Source organism: Hylobates moloch, unplaced genomic scaffold (assembly GCF_009828535.3).
Source record: "Hylobates moloch isolate HMO894 unplaced genomic scaffold, HMol_V3 SCAFFOLD_19, whole genome shotgun sequence".
Classification (NCBI taxonomy): Eukaryota; Metazoa; Chordata; class Mammalia; order Primates; family Hylobatidae; genus Hylobates; species Hylobates moloch.
Window position 1 is genome coordinate 15,548,963 of NW_026652294.1, and position 25,822 is coordinate 15,574,784.

The 25,822-nt window shown below is 56.7% G+C and overlaps 2 protein-coding genes across 2 annotated transcripts in view; both read left to right on the forward strand.

Annotated features, from left to right (window-relative positions):
* CIMIP4 (ciliary microtubule inner protein 4) overlaps positions 1–25,822 on the forward strand; it is a 302,707-nt gene that overhangs the window by 143,906 nt on the left and 132,979 nt on the right. The window lies entirely within an intron of this gene.
* Positions 588–24,755, forward strand: IL2RB (interleukin 2 receptor subunit beta). Its single transcript, XM_032138601.2, has 10 exons — positions 588–664; positions 6,261–6,381; positions 6,826–6,940; positions 7,919–7,997; positions 11,181–11,286; positions 12,670–12,818; positions 14,016–14,181; positions 14,964–15,078; positions 17,956–18,040; positions 21,564–24,755. The coding sequence occupies exons 2-10, from the start codon at positions 6,294–6,296 to the stop codon at positions 22,314–22,316; spliced, it is 1,656 nt and encodes a 551-aa protein (XP_031994492.1). The 5' UTR covers positions 588–664; positions 6,261–6,293; the 3' UTR covers positions 22,317–24,755.

Sequence of the window (25,822 nt, forward strand, 5' to 3'; positions counted from 1 at the left end):
CTACCACATGCCCAGAAAATTAAAAACTAAAAAAAAACAGTCATCTCTGAATGCTAAACGGAGTAAGGGGCTTCCTGGAAGTCTGGGTGAAATGGGAGTCTCTGAAAGATGGTGTGTTGCAGGCTGGAAGGAGGGTGAGACGCTGGGGTCACCTAGAGGGACCTGCTTGTGTGAAGCCTACGTGTTAGTGGGTACGTGTGTGACCGGATGGAGGCGTCAGAGGTGTTGGGTAGCCCGTGTGAGTTGGCGTGGGGGTGATGTAGGAGGGGAGAGAGGGAGGGCCTGTGTTCCCTTGGCTCCTGTGTGCAGCTAGGCCCCTATTTGACTGTGTGTGAGTGTGTGTGTGTGCGCGTGCGTGCGTGCGTGTGTGTGTGTGTGTGTGTGTCTGTGCCGCCCCCAGCGTAGGAGGCAGATCTTTATCTGGCCCTGGGTGCTTGAGGAGTTTCAGGCTTTCTCATAAGCTTCGTCTCCCCGCCTCTCCACCCCAGGCCTTGCCCCTCTATCCCCTGCACAGGAAGTGGGCTGGCTCTGGGCTTTTAGTCTTTGCGGCCCCAGCAGCCGTCTCCTGGGCCAGAGCTGAGCAGGGCCCTGGAGAGATGGCCACGGTCCCAGCAGCGGGGAGGACTGGAGAGCGCGCGCTGCCACCGCCCCATGTCTCAGCCAGGTGATGCCCCCCTGCCTCCCTCCCGGCCCCTGTGGACCAGCCAGGGGGCTGGGAGTGAAAGTCACAGAGAAGACTTTCAGCTCTGACTCAGTTCCCCCAGCAGTTTCTGCCTGAACTCCCATCCCCTAACTTTATCTTAGAATTCCCCTGGGGAGGGAGTGGGCCCAGCTCTCACGGCTCCTGGCTGGAGGAAAAAGCAGTCCCCAGTCCCAGGTCACCTCTCCTTCCCAACCCATTCAGGGGAGGCTAGGGACTGCTGTGGGATGAGGGGCTTCCCTGGGCCCTGTGTGCTGGGCCCCCAACCCGAAGAGGTAGAGAAGGGGTGGGTGGATAGCCTGGGTGCCCGGAGAGGGTACGGGATATGGGGTGGGACAGGCAGGAGTCCCCTCCTGACCTCTGTGGAGTGGGGCCCATATACTGGGGGAGGCAGCCCTGTGTCGACTGCTCATCAGGAGGCTTTGTGGAGTAAGTGGGGAGAGAAGGGTCCCCTTGGAGAGCCATCGATGAAGTGAAGTTGCTGCGAGGCCTCTGGGAGCCCCAGGCTGGAGGCAGAGCCCTGGGTTTGAGTCTGGGTTTGTCCCTCCTTTGGCTGCATGACTAGACAGGTCAGTAGCATCTCCAGACATTGGGGATGGGACCCCATCTTTGGGGCTGCCTGGAGCTCATGCTCTCTCCTCTCCTGGGGGCCGAAGCCTCCCACCCTTAACTGTGTTCGTAGCACCTCAGGGGAGGGAGGTGGAGTGAGGGGCTGAGCTATCCCCAAGGGTCCCCTTCCTTCCCCCAGAGCCAGGGGCCCGCACCCAGTTGGAGAAGCCCCTGAAGTTAAATAGCAAGAGACAAGCACTGTGTATGGGAGCTGGGGGTGGCAGGTGGAGGTGGCCAGAGGGGACGAGGGGACATAGGCCCCATCGAGTTCGGAGATCAGGTGGGATGCACCATGGGCTCCCGAGCTCCTGCTTTACCGCCCTGCCCCAGCCACCATGTACCCCTGATGGCAGCAGGGGCCCCAAACTGCACCTAACCAGGTTCAAATCCCAGCTGTATGCCCTTGTTGCCTGGGCGAGAGGTTGACCTGTTTCTCAGTCTCCTTATCTGGCAAAAGGGAGGCATACTAGAGCCTCCTCATGGGGCTGTAGGGAGGGCTAAATGCTGAACTACCCCCGAGCGCTCAGGGCAGGCAGTGTAGGCAGAGAGAGAGCAGGCACCATTCCCTGTCCCCAGCAGCATCTCTCTGGAAATCAGATGGCTGGGGTCAGCCGCTCCGGGCTTCAGTTCTGGCATGGATCAAATGGGGCAGCGAGACCCACCTTGCAGGGCTGTGGTGGGGATGTAGGCATCCGTGGGTGTGACCAGTTTCAGAGTCATGAACCACAGGGCACGTGTGGGTGTGCCTGAGGACCCAGGAGGGGGTGCTCAAACTGGAGGTCCTGGGCTCCACTTGCTGTCACCCGAGGCTGGGCTTCTCCTCGCCGTGTGACCTTAAGTGGGTTCCTTGGACTCCCTGAGGCTCAGCTTCCCCCTCGCAGAATGAGGGTGCAGCCTCAGTGATCGCCAGGCGCTCCCTCAGCTCTGTACCCCTCTGGCACCCTCACGCCATCCTCCCATGGACTCTGCCCTCTCCGAGCATCGCTGTACCCCTGGGCTCCAGGCGGCGGGAAGCAGACTCCAGATGGCGCTTTCTCCTCCTGCCTGGCTGCCTCTAGGCTGGGCCTGTGGTTTGCCCCTAACCTTCCTTTGACCTTGCACCCCTTTGTCCCCCAGCACCTTCCTCACACACTGGGGCTCTCTGCAGGTCCTGTCCTGGGCATGGGGTCATGGGGTCATCCTGAGGCTGGGCCCGACCTGGGGTGACACCCACACAAAACATTGATGGTCCCCTTGCCCCACGGCCAGGCTGGCATGATTGAGCGTGAAGGGGCACATGGGCTGTGGGAGTTCCCTGGTTGGGCTATGCATCCTTTGGGTGCCCTCCGCTATTGGGGTATCCCAAGAAAGAGGTGATCAGCCCCCACCCTGGGGAGCTCACCCTCCTGTGGAGACGGTGGGCCAAGCAAAGGTGAGCCCATGGTACCCAGAAAAAGCACCTGCCAGTCTGTCTGTGAGCTGCTGGGCCCTGACTCCCAGGACAGAGAGGGTGGCAGCCTTACCTCTGGGACCAGTGTCTGGCAGGGTGGGACAGCATGAGAGAGTGAGCCTGGAGCCCTAGCTCTGCCTCTTACTGTGTATATGACCCTGGGCAAGTTAGGGACTTGGAGCCTTAGTTTCCTCATCTGTAGAATGGGATAATAAAGCCGTTGGGCAGCTTAGATGAGCTGGCATATGTGAGGCACTTGACCCTAGGCCTGGCATAGAGTATGTGCTCAGTACGCATAACGAGTATTATTAGATCACCAGTGCATATTTACCGTCGTGTGAGCTGTCGTGGTGGGAAGACGCATCTAGGGAGTTCTGGGAGGGGAGGATCCCTGCCTGGGCACTGGGCAGTCTGCCCTGACTCAGATTCCAGAAAGGCCTCTTATCCACTGCATGACCTTAGGCAACGCACTTCACCTCTGTGTGCCTCCGTTTCCTCATTGGAAAATGGGGATAATAAGAGTATCCCCGCTAGAGGCCCTTATTGCTGCATTTAAAGAGGTTTAAATGGAGCCTGGCTTACAGTAACCGGTCAGCCAATGGTTTTGGCATGGTTAAGGGGGTGGCAGAGCAGCATGGAGGTGGGTTCTGATCCCAGCACAGTGCTAGGCTCCTGATGTGACTTTCAGCAAGTCTTTCCCACTTCGGCACCTCAATGTTCTCAAATGTAGAACAAGGGACTGTGCTTGCTCAGAGAGCCTTTGCAGCTGTGACAATGTGTAGGCCTCTGACTCTTACTCCTGTGATATCTGCCTTAGGAGATGGAACCCATGGCTTTTGGGGCCAGGGCGTGGGTCCCAGCTCCATGGTGGCTCTGATGTAAGCCACGAGACAATCCAGGCCCATCTAAAGAGCTCTGCTTTTCTTTGCAGTACTGAGGCCTCTGACCACACTCATTCATTTCACTACATTTATTGAGCACCGACTGTGTGCCCGGCCCTGTGCTCAGCAGTCCCTGGAGTGAGTGTGCTGGTGGGCCAGCCCCTGGCCAGTGCTGGCTCTGCTGCTGCCAGACTAGAGGGAGGAGCAAGGCGCTCAGAAGAGGAAGCCCTCGCCCTCCATCACGGAAATCAGGGAAGGCTTCATGGAAAAAGGCATGAGGGCCTGTTTGAAATGGGCTTGAAGGATGGCAGGATCTGTAGGGGACCCAGGGAAAGGAGAGACTTGGGAAGGACTTTTGGAGGGTGAGTGTCGGTTTCCTGGTCACCTGGAGCCACTGGCTTGTGCAGGCAAGTAGGTGCAGTGTGTGTGTGCTTTGGCCTGGGTACATGCACCTGCTCCTGTGAGGGCAGAGTCTGGAAGGGTGGGCTGACCTCATCCCGGTCCCAGAAAGCCTCGAAAATGGGAATTTAGGCTTTGGTTGCAACAGGGCCACTGCAGGTTCCTGGGCAGGGAGGTGGGTGGTTGGAGGCGGGCTTCAGGGAAGGCAGGTGAGAGCCTGCAGATGGGGTGGTGCCGTCGTCTGGGCTGGAACAGCACGAGGCTGGCCTGGTGAGGGTGGGGAAGAGATAACAAGTAGTCACTGGACTGTCCTGCTGTCTAAGGAGTGTCCTGACTGGCTAGGTGTGGGGGCAAAGGTCCCCTGGAACAGGAAAGGTACAGTTGTCCCAGAACTGAAAGTCAGATAGGAGAAGAGCTGGGGATGAGCTGGGTTTTTGCCGGGTCCAGGAGCACCCCCTGCGAGGGGGTCCTGCAGACCATCGGGAAGGACGTGGAGGCTTGGGGCTGAGCTGGAGAAAGACCCTTGGAAGCTGAGGGCTGGAGCCAGTGAGAGGCTCAAAGAGAGAAGGGAAGGGGAGTGAGGGCTTGAGTTTGGAGCCGCTGGAGAAGGGGGAACAGGGGGGAGAAAGCCCAACACTCAGGGGCCTTGGAAGCTCTTGAGATGGAAGAGCAGGAGGGAGGGAAGGACGCTCCACCTCCTCCGCATCTCTCAACTCACCTGCTCCTCTCCCCTCTGCCCCTGCCCCCTCTGACTGGGGCCACCCTCATTTTTCCCTGGAAGCCTCCTCCTCATCTCCCTGCCTCCCCCTTTGCCTGCTCCAAACGCCTCTCCTGGAAGCAGTCCCCTTATCTTCCCCAAATGACCACATGCTCACTTTCTCATTCCCCTCCGCACACCCAGCCCCTGCAGAGGGTGGCGGCACCTACATTTCTTTCCCGTTTCCACTGCGACAGTCGTGGTCTCGCCTCATCTGTGTGCTGAACAGGAGCTTCCATGGTCGGCTAGAGGTTCCCTGAAAAGCAAGGCTTTGTCTCAAAAAAAAAAAAAAAAAAAAAAAAAGGCGCCGGCCAGTGGCCAGCCAGTGCATAATACGCACTCCGGAAAACCTTTTGAGCCTCCCTCTGACAGGGCTGGCTTAGAAATTTCATGTCTCTTTCCTCCCTGGGGTATAATCTGGGTGACCAATCTGCCCCTGCCTCCAGGGAGCTTCCAGACAGGTAAGGGAATACGAGTATGGACAAGGTCCTCCGTAATGGCTACTGCAGCCCTCTGTGCCTCAGTTTCCCCGTCCTCTAGGGATTTTCTGCTTCTCCGAGTTCATGTCCTGATGCCTTCACACCATTGCCTCAACTCCCTCGAGGGAGAGTGAGGGGCAGAGGCAGGGGCTAGCCTCAGAGCCCTCTGGAAGCCCCTCTGCCTGCTGACTTTAGCTCTGTCTATATTTATTCCATCACTTGTTTGTTCAAGAATTTTTTTTTTGCCAGATGCCTACTATGTGCCGGGCACTGTTCTAGGAATTGTGGACCTAGCAATGAACAAAACACAAAAATATCTGTTCTTAGTGAACTTACGTGACTCTGTGTGTGTTTGTGAAGAGAGATAGAGGAAAACATAAATCAGTCAGTAAACAACAAATAAATAATGCTGTGATGAAAATGTGGGGTGGTGGTGAGTAACAAAGGGTGCTTCTTTTATTTTTTTTGAGACAGAGTCTTACTCTGTCATCCAGGCTGGAGTGCAGTGGCGCCATCTTGGCTCACTGCAACCTCTGCCTCCCGGGTTCAAGCAATTCTCCTGTCTCAGCCTCCTGAGAAGCTGGGACTACAGGCGCCCACCACCACGCCCGGCTAATTTTTGTAGTTTTAGTAGAGACGGGGTTTCACCATATTGGTCAGGCTGGTCTCAAATTCCTGACCTCAGGTGATTCATCTGCCTCGACCCCCCAAAGTGCTGGGATTATAGGCGTGAGCCACACGCCTGGCCATGACGGGTGCTTCTTTATGTAGTCTAGTCAAAGAAGACCTCTCGAAGGAGGCAGCAGTTGAACAGAAACTTGAAGGAAGGGTGTGAGCCTGTGTGGGGTGGTGGGACTAGCAGGTGCAAAGGCCCTGGGGCTGGACTGAGCTGGCACCGAGGAGTGCAGACCATGCACACTGAGGGGGTGGGCCCAGCCTGCCTCTAGGGGCAGCGAGGCCTGGGATGCGTATTTACGTGTGCTCTCTCTTTCTCCTCTCCTGCCAGGGCTTCCTTCCTCGGCTCCACCCTGTGGATGTAATGGCGGCCGCTGCTCTTTCCTGGCGTCTGCCCCTCCTCATCCTCCTCCTGCCCCTGGCTACCCCTTGGGCATCTGCAGCCGTGAATGGTAAGGACCCTGACATTTGGACAACCATGCTTTCCCTATGGGGAGATGGCTAAGGCCCTGCTAAAGCCTCTTCCCAGAAGGGGATGGGGCCGGAGACCAGGTGTCCACCTTCCGCCTCACCCTCTGTCCTGGACCCCTGCCCTGGCATGCATGCACGAATGCATACACACACACACACACACACACACACACACCTGCCTCTCCAAGCCACAGGCATGTGCTACTCTCTGTCCCTGCCTTGCGTTAGTTTGCCTGTAGGAACTTGCAGCCTCTGGGGCTCCATTTCTTCCTCTCTGATGTGGGTCCATGAATCCCTTCTCTGCTCGCCAGAGTTACCCACCTCCTCCTCTGGCAAGCGTGGGTGCCAGGTGCAGGGGCAGCGTGCGTGTCTTGGGGGGCCGTGGGCACCTGCAGTCAGCACTCACACCTTGTCTTGCCCGGCAGGCACTTCCCAGTTCACATGCTTCTACAACTCGAAAGCCAACATCTCCTGTGTCTGGAGCCAAGATGGGGCTCTGCAGGACACTTCCTGCCAAGTCCATGCCTGGCCAGACAGACGGTGAGTCCACTGGCCACACTGCAGAATCTTAGGATGGTGGGATCTCATTTTCTGGATCCTATACATTGGACTCCAAGGAGTCGGCATTTACAGAATCTTGTACTAATGGGACCCACAGACTCTTCGAATCACAGGAGTTGGGGCCCAGACCTGGAATCAAGGGATCGTTTGCTATTTAGACTTCTAGAACCTGGGTGGGGTCCAGGCTGCTGTGGAGGGGCTGGGGATGAACTGGACAGGGTAGTTTGGGGACACTGAGCTGCAAGCCTGCTATGCCAAGGCTGGACTCCACTCTAGAGGCAAGCAGAGAGGAAGTGGGGAGAAAGGAGGGTCCCCAAGCTTTTTGGATAATCTCGGATTTTGAGAGACCTTGCAGGCAGCTGTGGGGACAGGGAACCTGGGAGTGGTTGGGGTGCCTGGTGGATGGGAGAGAGATGTCACTGTGATGTAAACATCTAGGCGGCCAGTGAGTGAGGGACTGACCCCAGGTAGGCTTGATGGGGTCAGGGAGAAGGGGAAGGCCACAAAGAGGTGGCTGGGCCCAGGTGGATTCCACAGGGTGTGGGGTGGGGGAAAATGGGGAGGGAGATGGAGGGGCAAGGCAGGTTCGGGCCCTGGCTTCTGGGCGGGTGGTGATTCCACAGGGCTCTGAAGGCCTAATTAAGGATCTGTCTTCATCCTAAGGCTCATGGAGCTTTGGAGGACTCTAGGTGGGGAGGACTGCCTGTCTTGAAGTGGTTTATATTTCTAGATCACTCCAGCTGCCATGGGACCAGGCTGGGATGAGGGGGCAGGACAAGGTGCCCATGAGGGAGGAATACCACGGAGCCAGTGGGGGAGGCAGTGCCCCTCACAGTGGTTGGCACAGGGGCCCCAGCCTGGCCTTGCTGCCTGGTGCAGAGAGACCTGAGAAGAGTCCCTTGGGCCAGCTGTGTGGGTCCTTCCTGTTCTTCTAAAGAGGGTCTTTTGCCATGAAAGGCGGTGGAACCAAACCTGTGAGCTGCTCCCCGTGAGTCAAGCATCCTGGGCCTGCAACCTGATCCTCGGAGCCCCAGATGTGAGTAGCCCACCCGGGGAGAGAGTGCAGGGAGAGGGTGGTCTCCCAGCTCTGGGCTGCGATCTCAGGGTGGGCTGGATGCCAGGGGAAGAGCTGAGGCCCGATGGCCGGGGCTGTGGCCAAGCAGGATGCCCAGCGCTGAGCAGGAGGCAGAGAAAAACAGGTGACACCCGAGGGCGTGGACTCAGGCCTGCCCCAGGGCCGACGGACCCTCTCTATGTGAGGCATCTGCCATTCTGCCTCTGCTCCTGCTGTCTCCCCTGCGCTTTGTGGGTCCTGTGACACTTGTGTTCCTTATCAAGTAAGATGGCACTCCAGTAACTGTAATGACCACACCCAGCTCTTCCTGGGGTCTTGGCAGTGCAGCTCAGTGTGGGGGGTGAAGGGTGTAGACTTTGGAGCTGGATGCTCCAGCCCTGGCTCCGCCAGCTGGCTGACATTGGGCAACCCCTGTGCCCCAGTCTCCCCTTCTGTAAAATGGGCATAATAATGGCACCTACCTTGTTGGGTCAAGGCCCAACAAGGGCCTTGTTTTTCAGGCCCTCCCCAGCCTGAAGGTGGGACCTCACCAGGGACCCGCCTCCTTCTGCCCAGGGTGCTCGGGCCAAGGCGCACCTGCAGGCCAGTGCCAAGCTGCCCCCTGCACCCCCGTGGCTTCCCACCCCCCTGTGCTCGTTGGTGCCTAAAGTCCAGAGGGGGCCGAGGCAGCTGGGGCCAGTGAGTCGGTGCTGCCTCGAGCGTGCCAGGCTGTGGTAGTGCCTGGGCTTGGCCCCGCTCTGAGATTGGAGTGGGCACTGGAGCAGGAGGAGGCCAGACAGTGGGAGCAGACACCCCTGAGCTTGCAGGGGCAGCAGAGATGCCTGGGTCCTGGCTTGGGCAGCTGCAGCTGCCCCAGGAGAGCTCCTGGCTACCTCGGAAGGGGCGGGGGTCCCGCTTATCCCCGACTCGCCCTGGATCCATGGAGCGTGTAGCCCTGACTGTGCCTCCAGGATCAGATCGGGTGCCAGAAGCAGGGGAGAGGCCAAGCAGTGGGAACAGACAGCTCTGAGCCTGCGGAGGCAGGGGGGACCTTCCCAGCCCCTGAGGGTGCAGGGATGCCTGGGTCCACAGCCACAACTTGGGTAGCCGCAGCTGTGCCCAGGAGGGTGGGTCTCCTGCGTGCTCCCTGCTTGCAAGGTCACCTGGAGGCTTGGGTTTGGACCAGGGCCCCTGAGAGTGCAGGGACACCTGGCTCTGCGACTTGGTGGCTGCAGCTGCACCCAGGAGAGCGGGGCTCTTGCCTGATCCCAGCCCCCAAGAGCACCAGGAAGCCTGGGTCCACAGCCAAGACTTAGGCAGCTGCAGCCCTGCCTGGGAGGGCAGGGCTCCTACCTGCTCCGTGGAGCAGGAGACCCCGGCTACGCCTCCCCGCTGCAGCCAGAGTTTTAGCAGCGGCCACTCCAGATGGGCAGCTGCTGCCTTCACCTACAGCCCCATAGGTAAACATCAGCACTGTCCCCTTCTTACCAATGAAGACACTGAGGCTCAAAGAAGTATGGTCCCTGCCCAAGGTCACACAGCCAGGAAGTACAAAGCTGGGATTGAACCCAGGCCTGTGGGCTCCCAGTTCGGGCTTCTCACCGTTGCATTAGGCTGCCTCTTGCAGGGCATATGGCCGTGTCCATATGAGTGTACATCAAATTATTGTCTGTCAAAGCCTCCTGGGCAGCAGCGGGCTCCAAGGACACCCGGACCACATCTTCCAACCATCATCAGGTTATATGTCTTCTTGAGGGGCAGGAGAGTGTGAAGATGGAGTCCCACAGTGTAGCTGATAAAATCACAGCCTCTGGAACCGGATGCTGTGCCCGTGCAGGGAGCTCTGTAGGTGGCCTGATTTCTGATCCTGGCTCCACCATTTCTTAGCTGTGTGACCTCAGGCAAGTCTCTAAGGCTCTCTGTGCTTCAGTGTCCTCAGCTATAGAATGGAAATAGTGACAGTGCGTGTGCCCAAGGGTGTTGAGAGAATTAAATGAGACAATATATGTAAAGTGCTCTCAAGAGTGCCTGGCACAGTGTGAGTGATCATGCGAATGTATGATTGGCAATATTTTTATAACAATAATAGTAATAACAATAATAATGAGACTACTATTATCTGGGAAAATCTAGCCCCCATAGCAGCTATAAGAAGGCTAGGACAGGGTCTATGGGGTGGAGAGGAACTGGCCAGTTTGGGGAATTCCAACGATCAGGTTTAAGGTTTGCTCATAGTGGGTCTTATGCAGATCAGAGGGACTGTGCCCAAGGTCCTGGCCCTGAAATCAGCATCCTGGACCCCAGATCCTAAGAGGCCTGCGCTAGAGCTTCCTCCCACAGGGCTGCCGGGCTGCAGGGTTGGCACCTGCCCAGTGGGAGGATGCCTTAAGCTGCTCACTCGGCAGCCCTCTGTCAGGCATGACAAGCCAGGACTCAGAGATGCAGTCACACTGTAGGGGGATGCAGAGGGCCTGGGTTTCAACCTGGGCTCCCCTGCTGTCCATCTGCATGACCTGGGGCAGGTCCCTTGACCAGCCCAAGCCTCAGCCTCCCCACCCATACCATGGGATGGCTGCTGTGTGCATTGAGGGGCTAAGGCATCTGAGCAGTGACTGCTCACAGGAAAATGCTCAATACCTGGCCATTTTCTTCCAGCAAATTCAAGGCGTAGGGATGGGGAGAGATAGGGGAGGGGAGGGCCTTTCACACTAAAAAATGTTAAACAGGTATAGTTCCAGACCTGTACCTTTGTGGGGGCTCACCAGCTTGCATGCCTCCTGTGACAGGGAGCTCACTCCCTCTCAAGGTAGCTCACTTCATTTTAGATCAGGCATTGGTAAACTACCTTGATCCATGGGCCATATCCAGCCCATTGCTTGTGTTTGTAAATAAAGTTTTATTGGAACATGGCCCTGATAGTCATTTACATGTTGTCTGTGTCTGCTTCATACTACAGTGGCGGAGTTGAGTCATCGTGACAGAGACCATGTGGCCAAAGCCAAAAATAGTTACTACGTGGCCTTTTACAGAAAACGTTTGCTGCCCCTGCCTTGGGTGGCAGGGCATGTGGAGAGGCCCCCAATATTCCCGGGTCATCCCGGTGGCCTCCTCCTTCCCCTGCCCCTAGCTGCTAGAAGCTTCACCCCTGCCCTCCTTCCCTTGCAGTCTCAGAAACTGACTGCAGTGGACATCGTCACCCTGAGGGTGATGTGCCGTGAAGGGGTGCGATGGAGGATGATGGCCATCCAGGACTTCAAACCCTTTGAGAACCGTGAGTGAGGAAGCCAGGGTGGGGCTGGGGCAGGGCTGGGCACCTCCTTCCTCCCACCTCCTCTGGGATCCTCCCTGCTCCATCCTCTCTCCCCCGCAGCTTCCACACCCACATCTGACCACCTCACTGCCCGCTGTTCTCGGGGTGACGTCCTGGCTCCGTACTCTGGCATTCAAGGCTGCTCAGGATCCAGGCCTGGGCCTCTTCCCTGGCACTCCTCCTCTTGCGGCCTATATTTCTGCTACAGCCAAAGGCCAGCTCTCCAAACCCACCTTGCCTATCCTTGCCTCTGAGCCCTTGCACATGCCGATCCCACCGCCTGGAAGGCTCTTTACACCTGGAAAATTCCCACTCATGTTTTGAGGCTTAGTTGAGAGTCACTTCCTCCAGGAGGCCTTCCTAGACTCCCCTAGCCCTTTGTACCTCCTCTTTCTGGGAATGTATGTCCCGGGTTGTCACTGCCTGATTGTAGGTCTGTCTCTTTCACTGGGCTGTGAGCACCCTGAAGGCAGAGTCTCTGCCACCCCTGTGTCTCCTTGCCACGCACCCAGCACTAGGTCTCATCAGGACAGTGGTCTGGGAAGGTTTGTTGAATGCCTGAGCGACTGCCTGCTGATCTTGGGGGCCATCTCCAGGGAAGCAGTGGGGTAGAAAGTGAGAGTCAGGCCTGAACTGGGTGTGATCTGACTGGCAGACCATCGAACCTTTCTGAGCCTGAGTTTTGGGGAGAATCGGAGTCACCTACCCACCAGGCTTGTAAAGCATCTTTGAACTGAGACACAGAAACTGCTTACCATGTAGTCAGCACTCAGCATCTGCTTATCACTTATGTGGTTCTATAGAGTCTCAGAAGTATAGAAACTGAGATTCATTTAACTTCAGAATCACACAGTGTTATAATCATCACACTTAAAATAAATGAGATGATCCATGGAAAGCTCTCAGGTCAATTCTAGGTGCAGAGAAAAGCTGCCGTGAGTTATTCATCCAGCAGCTACTGAATCAAGTGCCAGGTAATCCTCCAGGTGCCAAGGACACAGCAGACAACCAAGTCCCTACCCTCGGGGAGCTCACAGTCTGCTGGGGGAGACAGAAAATGAATAAAGAAACCAAACCATATATTTCATAGGTCAGATGATGATAAGCACTGGGAATAAAAATGAAACAGGCAAGGGGGATGCAGAGTGGTGAGTGGTCATGGAAGGCTTCTCTGAAGAGGTGATCATTGAGAGACGCCTGGAGGCAGTGAGGGAGCAGGTCCTGGGGCTTTGGGTCGGGGGGTAGGGGAGGTGGTAGCATGTGCCAGGAGGGAGGAGTGGCAGGTACAAACTGGGAGTTGTAGGTCATGGCTGACTGCTCTCCCGTCCCCCCTCTCGTCTCCAGTTCGCCTGATGGCCCCCATCTCCCTCCAAGTCGTCCACGTGGAGACCCACAGATGCAACATAAGCTGGGAAATCTCCCAAGCCTCCCACTACTTTGAAAGACACCTGGAGTTCGAGGCCCGGACGCTGTCCCCAGGCCACACCTGGGAGGTGAGAATGTGGCCCAGTCCCCACCTGCCCTGGTTCCTCCTTCCTGTCCTGGTCCATGTCCTGTCCCTTTTTCACTGTGTCGAGGTCCCATCAGCCCCAGGTGGATGGTGGGTGGCTGAGTCCACTCCTGTGCTCTTTCTGCACTGACTGGGGCTGCCTCCCCAACTTCCACATCCTTATCTAGCCCCCTTAATCCTGGGGATCCGGCTGGCAGCAGGTTCCAGGCTGACACCAGGGAAAGACTCAGAAAGCCAGGAGACAGGCAGCTGCCCAGCCCCATGGGCTTTCAGAGGCCAGGGAAGCCACCCCTCCACGTGTCAAAGCCCATCTGCTCCACATCTGTGCGGGCCTGTTGCTTATTCATTCACTTGCACTCATTTCTTTATTCACTCAACTGCTCAGTCAACAAATATTTGCTGAGCACCTACTATGCACTGGATGATGGGGAGAGAGTGGAGGGTGAGCTCAGCAAACTTCCACTCTCAGGAGTTTCACACTGGGGCAGGGCAGGCAGGCAGTCAGTCAGCAGATGTAGCCACAGGGTCTGGGATAGTGAGGCACCGGGATGGTGATAAGTTCCATCAAGAAAACCCAACAGGGCAAGGTATTTGACAGTGACTGGCCCAGGCTACTTCAGACTCAGGTGACCAGGGAAGGCCCCTTGGAAACCTGGACGTCCAGAAGGAGCTGACCTGCAGAGATCTGGGGAGAAGTTTTGCAAAATTAGAAAGACCTGCCACGGCAAATGCAGGATGCTGCTATATGTCTGGGGAGCAGGAGGAGGCAAAAAGAGCGTCCCAGGGTGGGAGAGGTGTGCGGGGATGTCCCGCTTTCTGGTCCTGTGGAGATTAGACTGCAGCAGGACATGGTGGGAACCAGAGACCAGCTGCAGGCTTGGGAGAGGGTGGCAGCTCAGGCCTGGGGTGAGTGCAGCGGGAAGAGAGGGGGATGGTTCTGGAATGGCTGTGGAGGTGGAACCAGGTTCTGGAGGTGGAACCAGCTGATTAGCTGATGACTTGGGCTTTAGGGGATGACCCTGGGGTTTGAGGCCCCAGCAACTGGGTAGTGAGGGCACTTTGGGTGGCAGGGAAGGGGGGGGTGCAGCTGGCGGGGGTTGAGGAGGGTGCTGTGGTGCTCAGCCTCCTGGCCCTGCCATGGGAGGTGAGGTGGGCGCTGACAGTCCTGTCTCTGACCCAGGAGGCCCCCCTCCTGATCCTCAAGCAGAAGCAGGAATGGATCTGCCTGGAGACGCTCACCCCAGACACCCAGTATGAGTTTCAGGTGCGGGTCAAGCCTCTGCAAGGCGAGTTCACGACCTGGAGCCCCTGGAGCCAGCCCCTGGCCTTCAGGACAAAGCCTGCAGGTACTGGTGGGCAGCAAGGGCGGGAGGGGGCTCAGGCCGGAGGGGGTGGCTGGGGGAGGAGCTGCTCCATTCTCTCCCCGTCTGGGGTGAGGGTACAGCAGTCAGCTCCATCCCTCACTTGCTGTAACCCTGCAGGGGGCTCGCTTTTCAGACTGGAACAGGGGTTCAGTGAGGGGACGGGGCTTGCCATGGGCCTTGTGAGTTGGGGAGGGGCAGAAAGGCTGTTTTCACTTTTCTCCACCCTGAAATCTCTAACTCCTGGTTTCTGCTGGGGCTAGGGGTGGCTGCTTTCACCTCTCGGCCTGATCTGTGAAATGGGTACAGATGGGCAGAGCTGCTGTGAGGAAGGCGTGTGACGTCCCGGCAGCCTGGCCCTCAGCAGGTCTGCTGGGCGCCTGTCCCTCATCGCATCACATTTTGAGTTCAAGCCCAGGCAAGACCTGGGGTCCTCTAAGTGGTGCTTGGAGGGAGGTGGAGAGAGGGGTGTAGCCAGCTGGAGCCCAGGCTGCTGTGGGGGCGGTGGGGGGCTGTAGGCTCACCAGGTGGGCCCATGGGATCTGTCTGGAGCCAGAGGAGCTCTTGGAATGCCACCCTGTCATTTCTTTTTAGCATCAAATCTGGCTTCCCAGAGAGGATGAGCTTAGCAGAACCCTGTCCCCAGCCCCCCCAGACGCAGGCCTGCCTGGCAGGGCCCTGGATGGGGGTGTTGGGGTGACTGACCCAGGGTGAGTGAGGGCACTTCTCTAACCCCTCTCCTTGCTGTTTCTCCCACCCCTGGGCAGCCCTGGGGAAGGACACCATTCCGTGGCTCGGCCACCTCCTCGTGGGTCTCAGCGGGACCTTTGGCTTCATCATCTTAGTATACTTGCTGATCAACTGCGGGAACACCGGGCCGTGGTAAGAAGGTTCTCCTCCCCTTCCTTCGTGCTCCCACCCCTCCAACATGCACACACATGCACACACGTACATGCACATGCACACACACGCACACAAGCACACATACACACATGCACACACGCACACACTCACATGCACACACGCCACCTTGCCAGGTCGGATTCTGGACTGAACCCCCTGCTCTGATAAACCCGTGCTTCCTCTACCCTCCAGAGAGTCCTCCCTGTCCAAAACCCGGCCTTTCCCTGTGTCCCATCCCCACAGGGGGAACCTGTGGAACCAACCTGAGGGGAAGGTGGGAGGTGCAGCCCTCCAGGGAGAGCCCCCGGGGACCTGTCCAGAACACTGCTGTCAGGACTGGGGGTGCCTGTGTGCACACGTCAGCTGTCTCTGTGTCTGGGTCTCCGCTGGTCCATCTAGGTCTGAATGTCATTCGCTTATTCCCGTATTCACTGAGTACCAGCTGCATGCCAAGTACAGCTCAAAGAGCTGGGAACACAGTGGCAGGCCACATGCATGCGCCCCAGCTCCAGGCAGCTCACGGCCCAGTGGGGGAAGGCAGACAGTCATGCAGGTGTGTAATGACACACCGGGATCAGGATGGCGGAGGAGGATGTCGATGTATTGCCATTCCTTAGGATCCATGGAAACCAGTTCCAGGACCCTCCCTACCCCCTGCAGATACTAAAGCTGGTGGATACTCAAGTCTCTGATTTTTATTTTATTTATTTATTTTTTATGAGACAGAGTCTCACTCTGTCACCTAGGCTGGAGTGCAGTGGCATGATCTTAACTCACTGCAACCTCCACCTCCAGGGTTCAAGCGATTCTCCTGCCTCATCCTCCTAAGTAGCTGGGACTACAGGCATACGCCACGATGCTCGGCTAATTTTTTGTAATTTTAGTACAGACAGGGTTTCACCATGTTGGCCAAGCTGGTTTCAAACTCCTGACCTCAGGTGATCCACTCGCCTTGGCCTCCCAAAGTGCTAAGATTACAGGTGTGAACCCCCATACCCGGCCTCAAGTCCCTGATTTAACACAGCAGAGTATTTGCGTGTAACCTACACACATCCTCCGAGACTTTAGGTCATCTCTAGATTACTTATAATACCTAATACAATGTAAACGCTATGTAAATGGTTGTTATGCTGTATTTTTAAAAATCGTATTATTTTTTATTGTTGTATTGCTATGAGGGTTTTTTTTCCTGAATATTTTTGACCAGAGATTGGCTGAATCCGTGAATGCAGAACCCACGGATACTGAGTGCTGATTGTATCAGGAGCAGACAACAGGGAGGGGAACCTTGGCTGGGGTGTGGCTGGGGCGTGGCCAGGGCTGGTTTCCCTGAAGAAGGGATGATTCTGTTGAAATCTGTATCAGGAGCCCATGGGGGGTGTGGAGGGGATGGGAGAGTGTCCTAGGCAGAGGAAACAGCATGTGCAAAGGCCCTGGGCAGGAAGGAGGGAAGAAACTTCCAGGAACAGAGTGCAGGGGCGCTGGTGTGGCTGGAGACAGAAGCGGGTGGGGGAGGAGGCTGAACTTGAGCCTGGACATGTGGTGGCAGTGAGGCTTCCTGGGGCCTCAGGCCGTGGTGACGACTTGGGCTGTGTGCTGAGCAGTCATGGAGGGTTTCCCCAGGAGTGGGACAGGATCCACTTTACCCTCTGTGGCCCTGGCTGCTGTGTGGAGCGTGGCCTGGTGGAGGGCAAAGCGGTGAGGAGGTGACACTTCTGACCAGGGGATGTGGCCCCCTGATGAGAGCCCTGCTTCTCCCAAGAGTTTTGCAAAGCGTGCCTAGCTGTGTCACCTCACTTGACTTTCCACAGCACTGGGAAGGCAGTGAGTCAGGGGCTACCATTGCCTTTTAACTGGTGCCAGGACTGGCCAGAGAAGTCAGCTGACTTGCCCAAGGTCACATAGCCAGTTAGTAGTGAGTGCCGCTCTCCTGACCCTCGTCCTGGAGCAGTGGTTCTCGGCAGTGTTCGGAGCCCCGTTTCCTCTTTCCTCCCAAGAAGACAGGCATTCCTCCACCCACCCGTCCCCTCCGCCCACAGCTCCCTGCAGGCCTTTGGGGAAACCATGTCCCTGTAGACGGAGAGGTCCTCTCCCAGGCGTGGCTTCAGTGGCCTCCTGACTGTCCTCCTCCTTGTCGTTCTTGCGCCCCTTCAGTCCTTTCTCCACCACGTCATTCTCCTGTTTAACGCTCTTCAGAGGCCGCTTACTGTGCTGCAATACACCCTGGCCCTTGAGGGCCTCCACCAGCAGTGTGGAACCTTTGTGCAAATCAAAAATGGTGCCTCTTTCTTCAGGGTGAAGTACACAGGTTCCAGACACTCAGCTTGGCAACATGGGCTGGAATTCAGCCTCACTCACCACCACCTTTCCCATTCCCTGCCCAAGCCTAATGCCCTTGGGCAGTGTACAACCTGAACCACCATCCATGGCAGCCCTGACAAGAAAGCCTGTCTCCTCTCTCCCTCCTCCTGGTTCATTCCACTTTTTCTAGCCATCTCCATCCCTGACTGCTCTGGCTTGTGTGTTCACCCCCATTGACCCCCACCTCCCCGTCTTGTGTAGCACTCTGCTCTCTGTCTCCACAGAATGAATGGCGGTGTTGCAACATGCTTTGTGTCCATCTCCCCGTCAGAACGTCAGCTCCTTGAGAGCAGGAACCTCCTCTGTTGGCCATTCTTGTCTCCCCAGTGCCCAACACAGCGTCCTCCCACAGTGAACACTTAGTATCGGCAGCATAAATACATGAGTAAATGTGGCGTGGCTCCATGCCCAGCATCTAGAGCGGTGGCGCTGATGGCATAACGCCATGGCCCTTCCCTTTCTCACCCCCCTCCTTCCCTCCTCTCCTCTGTCCAGGCTGAAGAAGGTCCTGAAGTGTCACACCCCAGACCCCTCAAAGTTCTTTTCCCAGCTGAGCTCAGAGCATGGAGGAGATGTCCAGGTAGGAGGGCGGGGCAGGGAGACAGAGGTGGGCAGGGCTGTGAGTGGGATGAGGGGATGGCAGGTTAGTAGCTAATTTTGTGTTTTGTGAGAGGAGACAAAACGCTGAAGTGAGCAGCCTCCAGGGTGGGCATGGGTCTCTTCTCCGGCTCTGGCACTTTCCATCTGAGCCAGACTGCCTGGGTTCTAATCCCAGCTCCACCACTTTCTGGTGTGACCGTGGGCCTATAGAGCCTCCCTGGGCCTCAGTTTCCCCACCTGTTAGATGAGGAGAAAAACAGTGTTACTATGTGTCCTGCCCTGAGAACATTGCCATTGTGTTCAAAAGAACCCTATCAGGCTGGGTGCAGTGGCTCATGCCTGTAATCCTAGCACTTTAGGAGGCTGCAGCAGGTGGATCACGAGGTCAGGAGTTCCAGACCAGCCTGACCAACATGGTGAAAACCTGTCTCTACTAAAAATACAAAAATTAGCCGGGCGTGGTGGCGCGTGCCTGTAATCCCAGCTACTCAGGAGGCTGAGGCAGGGGAATCGCTTGAACCCAGGAGGCGGAGGTTACAGTGAGCTGGGATGGCCCCACTGCACTCCAGCCTGGGCGACAGAGTGAGACTCCATCTCAAAAAAAAAAAAAGTACCCTATCTGGTATTACCGTTGCCAGTGTGCTGAACGAACGGGACCTGCCAGCACAAGCTCTCTCCACCCTCCTGTCTGTGCAGACATGCTCCGTGCTTCTCCTGTCCCTGCCCAAAATTCCTGAGCAGGCTCCATAACTTAGCACGGATACTAACAAGTCTTCCCATCACTTTGAGTCACAAAACACGGATTCATTTTTAAAGTGCCGGCCCACAGAGCAGTAATGCTCTAAACTCCATCTCAAATTCATCGTCTCCTCTTCCCTAGCCCATGCCCCGTTCAGGCAGGAAGCTTCAAAAATGAAGGGGGGGACGTGGGGAGTACTTTTTACCACCCTAGCCCCACTCTAGGCTCCCAAGATTGGGGGGTGGGGATGAGGTAGGGGCAGAAGGAGGTCAAGAGGAGTGGCAGGGGAGGAAAGCCATGCCGGACCAGAGCTGTCATGACCTGGCTTTGGAGTTCTCTATCAGGGCTGATCAAGGGCCCCTTCTGGAATTCCTTGGAAAACTCCCAAGATGAGAATATCTTAGTTGCAGTGTTTTTGTTTGTTTGTTTGTTTTTTGAGACAGAGTCTTGCTCTGTCGCCCAGGCTAGAGTGCAATGGCACGACCTCAGCTCACTGCAGACTCTGCCTCCTGGGTTCAAGCGATTCTCCTGCCTCAGCCTCCCGAGTAGCTGGGACTACAGGCACACACCACCACATTTGGCTAATTCTTCTACTTTTAATAGAGACGGGGTTTTGCCATGTTGGCCAGGCTAGTATTGAACTCCTGATCTCAGGTGATCTGCCCACCTCGGCCTCCCAAAGTGCTGGGATTACAGGCGTGAGCCACTGTGCCTGGCCATTAGTTGCAGTACTCTTAATGTGCAGGAATGTATTTCCTTAAAATTCTTCCCTCAGCCTTGAGGGTAGCAAGATTCCCATCTATAAAGGTATTCAAGCAAGCCATGGCTGCCTATGTGTCAGAAGCATAGAGATTGCCCCATTGAACTGGTTGGAGGCTGAGCTAGATTAGCTGCATGCTCAGATACCTTCCAGCTTCAAGTCCTGATTCTATGAACCTAGAACATTGTGAGGTGGGAGCTGCAAACCATTCCAGCTTCCCATGAGGGCATCCTTGGGTCTAGTGTGTGGAGCGGGGTCCCAAGGAGGAAGGCATGATGTGGCTGGGGGTTAGGGCTGGCAAAGCGGGCCCCACCTTTTCTGCATCTGGGTGAGAGACCTACCCCTCTACCCCAGGACCCACAGGGGCCACAAGGCCCACCCCCACTTCCCAGGGGATCCTGGAATGTGTGTGCGAGTGTGGGAGTGTGTGTGAGGGGCATGAGCTTCTCCTGAAGCCCCTTTCAGGGCATTGTGGACAGAGGCTCAGGCCCAGGAAGTAGCCGGCCACAGGCAGTGGGCCCCTGGCTCACCGGCGCTGGCCACAGGCCTGGCCGCTCCCTCTGGCTGCACACTCGGGGCTGCTGCCTGGCCCTGCCCTTGCCCTGGGTATCATGAACCTCACCCGACCAGTGCTTTTTCCTTCTCTGCCCAGCCAGCGACCCCTCTTTGCCATCCTCAGTTTATCCTTTCTGCCTCTCTCAGCCTTTTCTTATGTGACATAACTCCTGGTTGCGGGAAGGGGGCGAATTTAATTGAGTGGTGTGTGCACGTGTGTGCATGTGTGCATGCATGTAAGCGTGTGTGTGTGTGTGTGTCTGTGGAGCAGCTGGCTCAGCCTCAGGGACTCCCCCTGGAGAGGAGAACTGGGCATTCGTTGCTGGTTCATTAATTCATCTGAAATAGATCCATGAGACCTGCCAGCCATGTGCTGGGCACAGAGGCCTGGGGAGCCCACTGGGCCTGGCCCCTGTGCTTAGGGGGCACAGTCCAGCTGCTGAGGGTTCCCGGGACAGAGGGTTGTCAGGGCTCCCAAACTCACCCACCAGAGGCCCCTGCCACACTACCAGGAGGGCCTGCTGTCCCCCACTCTGCTGTGCAGTCTGTGTCTTACCCCGTTTCGGGTGTTTACATCTCCATTTGCTTACCTGATGTCTCCCTGGTGACCTGATGGGTGACAGCGAGGAAGTCAGGAGAGACGTGGCTAACTGTCATGGAAACTGAGGCCCAGAGAGGTGCAGGGGCCCACCCAGGGCCACACAGTTAGTGAGTGCCAGGGCCAGGGCCAGAACCCGGGTCTTCCCACTGCTTGCCAGGGCTCTCTGGAATCCCGAGCAACTGAGAAGTGCTCTGATGGCCACTTTCCTCTCTCTGGGGATGGGAGGCGGAGGAGGTGGGGGTGGGGGCTGCAGGGAACTGGGGGAAAGGTGAATCAGGAAACCATCAGCTTACCCAAGAGACGTTCCCACCACAGTGTAAGCGGAGACCCTGGGTCCCAGCTCTGCCACCTGCCAGTCTGTGATCGGGGCTAGGGCATGTCCCGTCTCTGGGCATCTGTAAGGTGAACAGGCTGTGGTCTCAGCGCCCTTCTGCTTTGGCATGGGTGCATCGATTCACACACTTGTGCTAGTGCCCACCGGACAGTCTGAGGATTCTCTCCTTTCCTGGGTCCCAAGCATCTAGAACAGTGCCAGGCTCACAGCAGGTGTCCAATAAACAGTCACTCTTGAGCAGGCAAACATTCCTGGGCACTACTGGGAGCCAGGCAGGCCTGTGCTGGACTGTGGGTCAGGCAGTCTCCCTGGCCTGGTGGCCCAGAGGGCTCCCCAAGCCAGTGGGTGGGTTGGGGAAGTGCGGGGCTATAGTCAGGGAGGGCTTCCTGGAGGGGGCAGCCCTGGGCCAACTGCTTCAGGAGGAGGAGGAGTTAGGAGCTGTTGAGAGTCCAGAGGAAGGGGTGGAGGGGGAAGGAAGCCCCCACTCACCCACCCCTGGCCTTTCTCCCACCAGAAGTGGCTGTCCTCGCCCTTCCCCTCATCGTCCTTCAGCCCTGGTGGCCTGGCGCCTGAGATCTCGCCACTAGAAGTGCTGGAGAGGGACAAGGCGACACAGCTGCTCCTGCAGCAGGACAAGGTGCCTGAGCCCGCGTCCTTAAGCAGCAACCACTCGCTGACCAGCTGCTTCACCAACCAGGGTTACTTCTTCTTCCACCTTCCGGATGCCTTCGAGATAGAGGCCTGCCAGGTGTACTTTACTTACGACCCCTGCGCAGAGGAAGACCCTGATGAGGGTGGGGCCGGAGCACCCACAGGGTCTTCCCCCCAACCCCTGCAGCCTCTGTCAGGGGAGGACGATGCCTACTGCACCTTCCCCTCCAGGGATGACCTGCTGCTCTTCTCCCCCAGTCTCCTCGGTGGCCCCAGCCCCCCAAGCACTGCCCCTGGGGACAGCGGGGCTGGTGAAGAGAGGCTGCCCCCTTCCCTGCAAGAAAGAGTCCCTAGAGACTGGGACCCCCAGCCCCTGGGGCCTCCCACCCCAGGAGTCCCAGACCTGGTGGATTTTCAGCCACCCCCTGAGCTGGTGCTGCGAGAGGCTGGGGAGGAGGCCCCTGACCCTGGCCCCAGGGAGGGGGTCAGTTTCCCCTGGTCCAGGCCTCCCGGGCAGGGGGAGTTCAGGGCCCTTAATGCTCGCCTGCCCCTGAACACTGATGCCTACTTGTCCCTCCAAGAACTCCAGGGTCAGGACCCAACTCACTTGGTGTAGACAGATGGCCAGGGGTGGGAGGCAGGCAGCTGCCTGCTCTGTGCCGAGCCTGAGGAGGACCCTGTTGAGGGTCCTTAGTCCACTGCTGAGGACACTCAGTGTCCAGTCGCACCTGGACTTCTCCACCCAGATGGCCCCCACCCAGTCCTGCACACTTGGCACATCCATTTCCAAACCTCCATTGCTGCTCCCTGGCCCTGCTGCCCGAGCCAGGAACTGTGTGTGTTGCAGGGGGGCGGTAACTTCCCAACTCCCTCTTTAATCACAGAGTCCCACGAGTTTAGGCTCTGAAACATCGCTCCTCTCCAGCCCTGCAGCTATTCACCAATATCAGTCCTCACGGCTCTCCAGGGCTCCTTGCCCTGACCTCTTCCCTGGGTTTTCTGCCCCAGCCTCCTCCCCTCCCCTCCCCTCCCCCTCCACAAAGCAGTCTGAGCGTGCTTTCCAAAACCCAAATATGGCCGTGCTCCCCCTCGGTTCAAAACCTTGCATGGGTCCCACTGCCCTCAGCCCCGCTTCTCAGCCTGGTACTTGCACTTCTGGTGTCGTGTGGGGGTAGCCCCTTCTGCAATCCTCCCTACCGTCCTCCTGAGCCACTCAGAGCTCCCTCACACGCCCTCTGTTGCACGTGCTATTCCCTGGGCCTGCTGTGCCCTCCCCCTCATCTAGGTGACAAACTTCCCTGACTCTTTAAAGTGCCAGTTTTGCTTCTCCTGGAGGGAAGCACTGCCTCCCTTAATCTGCCAGAAACTTCTAGCGTCAGTGCTGGAGGGAGAAGCTGTCAGGGACTCAGGGCGCCTGGAGAAAGAGGCCCTGTTACTATTTCCTTGGGATCTCTGAGACCTCAGAGTGCTTGGCTGCTGCATCCTTTTTGTTTTTTTTTTTTTTTTTTTTGAGACGGAGTCTCGCTCTGTCGCCCAGGCTGGAGTGCAGTGGCGCAATCTCGGCTCACTGCAAGCTCCGCCTCCCGGATTCACGCCATTCTCCTGCCTCAGCCTCTCCGAGTAGCTGGGACTACAGGCGCCCGCCACCACGCCCGGCTAATTTTTTGTATTTTTAGTAGAGACGGGGTTTCACTGTGGTCTCCATCTCCTGACCTCGTGATCCGCCCGCCTCGGCCTCCCAAAATGCTGGGATTACAAGCGTGAGCCACCGCGCCCGGCCGGCTGCTGCATCCTTAATGCTGGGGCCCAAGTAAGGGCACAGATACCCCCACAAAGTGGATGCCTGCTGCATCTTCCCACAGTGGCTTCACAGACCCACAAGAGAAGCTAATGGAAAGTAAACTCTGGAGTCCGAGGCCCAGGCAGCAGCCCCGCCTAGTGGTGGGCCCTGATGCTGCCAGGCCTGGGATCTCCCACTCCCCCCTCCACTGGAGGGGTCTCCTCTGCAGCTCAGGGGCTGGCACACTGGCCTCCAGAAGGGCAGCTCCACAGGGCAGGGCCTCATTGTCTCCTCTGCAGCTCAGGGGCTAGCACACTGGCTTCCAGAAGGGCAGCTCCACAGGGCAGGGCCTCATTATCTTTCCACTGCCCCAGACACAGTGCCCAGCACCCCGTCGTATACCCTGGATGAACGAATTAATTACCTGGCACCACCTCGTCTGGGCTCCCTGCACCTGACGTTCACACAGAGAGGCAGAGTCCCGTGCCCATTAGGTCTGACATGCCCCCTTCTGCAAGGGGCTCATCCCCCCACCCCGACCCCTCCATGTATCTTTCTTCTGCCCCAGGCAGATCACACTGCAATGGCTCAAACAACCTTCCACCCTAGCAGGACAGTGACCCCAGTCCCAGCGACCCCAGTCCCAGCTAACTCTGACCTGGCAGGCCTCAAGCACCTGCACTTACAGGCCCTGCTCACAGTTGATTAGGCACCTGACCACACGCCCCCACAGGCTGACCAGCAGCCTATGGGGGGCTTGGTACCAAGCTCTGTCCAATCAGGTAGGCCGGGCCTGAACTAGCCAATCAGATCATCTCTGTCTTAGGCGTTTGAACTCAGGGAGGGAGGCCCTTGGGAGCAGGTGCTTGTGGACAAGGCTCCCTGGAAAAGGTAGACGAGCGTTGAGCCGCTAAGCAGAGGACCTTGGGCTCCCAATACAAAAATACCTACTGCCGAGAGGGCTGCTGACCGTTTGGTCGGGATTCCTGTTGCCTTTATATCCAGAATAAACTCCCCTTTCTTGAGGTTGTCTGAGTCTTGGGTCTATGCCTTGAAAAGAGCTGAATTATTGGACAGTCTCACCTCCTGCCATAGGGTCCAGAATGTTTCAGACCACAAGGGGCTCCACACCTTTGCTGTGTGTTCTGGGGCAACCTACTAAACCTCTCTGCAAGTCAGTTTCCTTATCTCCCCAAATGGAAATTGTATTTGCCTTCTCCACTTTGGGAGGCTCCCACTTCTTGGGAGGGTTACATTTTTTTAAGTCTTAATCATTTGTGGTATATGTATCTATACATCTGTATCTTTTAATGGTCTGTGTGTACCATCTTTGTGGTTATCTTAATTTTTTTAAGTCAATTCATTTTTGTTGAAATAAATTTATTTAAAGAAAAATCTTTGTTACTCTGTAAATGAAAAAACCCATTTTCGCTATAAATAAAAGGTAACTGTACAAAATAAGTACAATGCAACAAAATAGTGTTGATATTCATTGCCTGCGGTAAACCTGTTGTCTCTTAAAGGGGAAATGAGAAGCTGCTGGGGAGCTGTCGAAGACATCCCGGGGCCAAATGCAAACTTCCTCCTTGAGAGAAAGGAAAAGGATTGTAAAGGGAATATATTTTTCACTAATAGGAGTCAGGACTGTCTGTCTGTCTTATTCTGTGTCCAGGTATCAGCTCATGACCATATCCCACAAATCTATGCCTGGACAAGTATGCACTTGATGACGAATCTCTCTCTCTCTCTCTCTCTCTGTCTCTCTGTCTGTCTCTCCCTCCTTCCCTCCCTCCCTCCAGATAGGTAGATAGATGATAGATAGATAGCATCCTGATAAAAGTTGGACCAGACCAGGGATGGCAATTCCTGGCATTCATAAAGCTACACTCATGGCAGACATTGCTAATCAATTGCACCCATGCACGGCAGACATTTCTAATTGACCACAGCTCTCCTCCTGCAGAGCCTGGGTGCTGCAGCTTCAGATTCTGCAATGCTGTGCTGTAGGCAGCCCCCAGTTGGTCACAGCTGATAGCTGATGACATCTCTGGACCACGTAATTCCTCAGGTTCCTAACACAAAAGGAGCTCTTATGTTTCCCAACTCCGATTTCCCAGGCAGGGAAAACTGAAGCTGAGAGGATGGAGACTGGAAAGCTGAGAGGGATCTGTGAGAGGCAAGCCCAGGGAGCCCAGCTGTCCCCACCATGTCTGATGAGAAACTTGAGCTGGCAGGGAGCAGAGTCAGGGCCACCTTATACCAGATGCAGATGGAGGGATGGGCCAGCGGTCACTGTGTGTCATGCCTAGTGTGGATCCGAGTGTGGATCTTGGGAGAGGAGA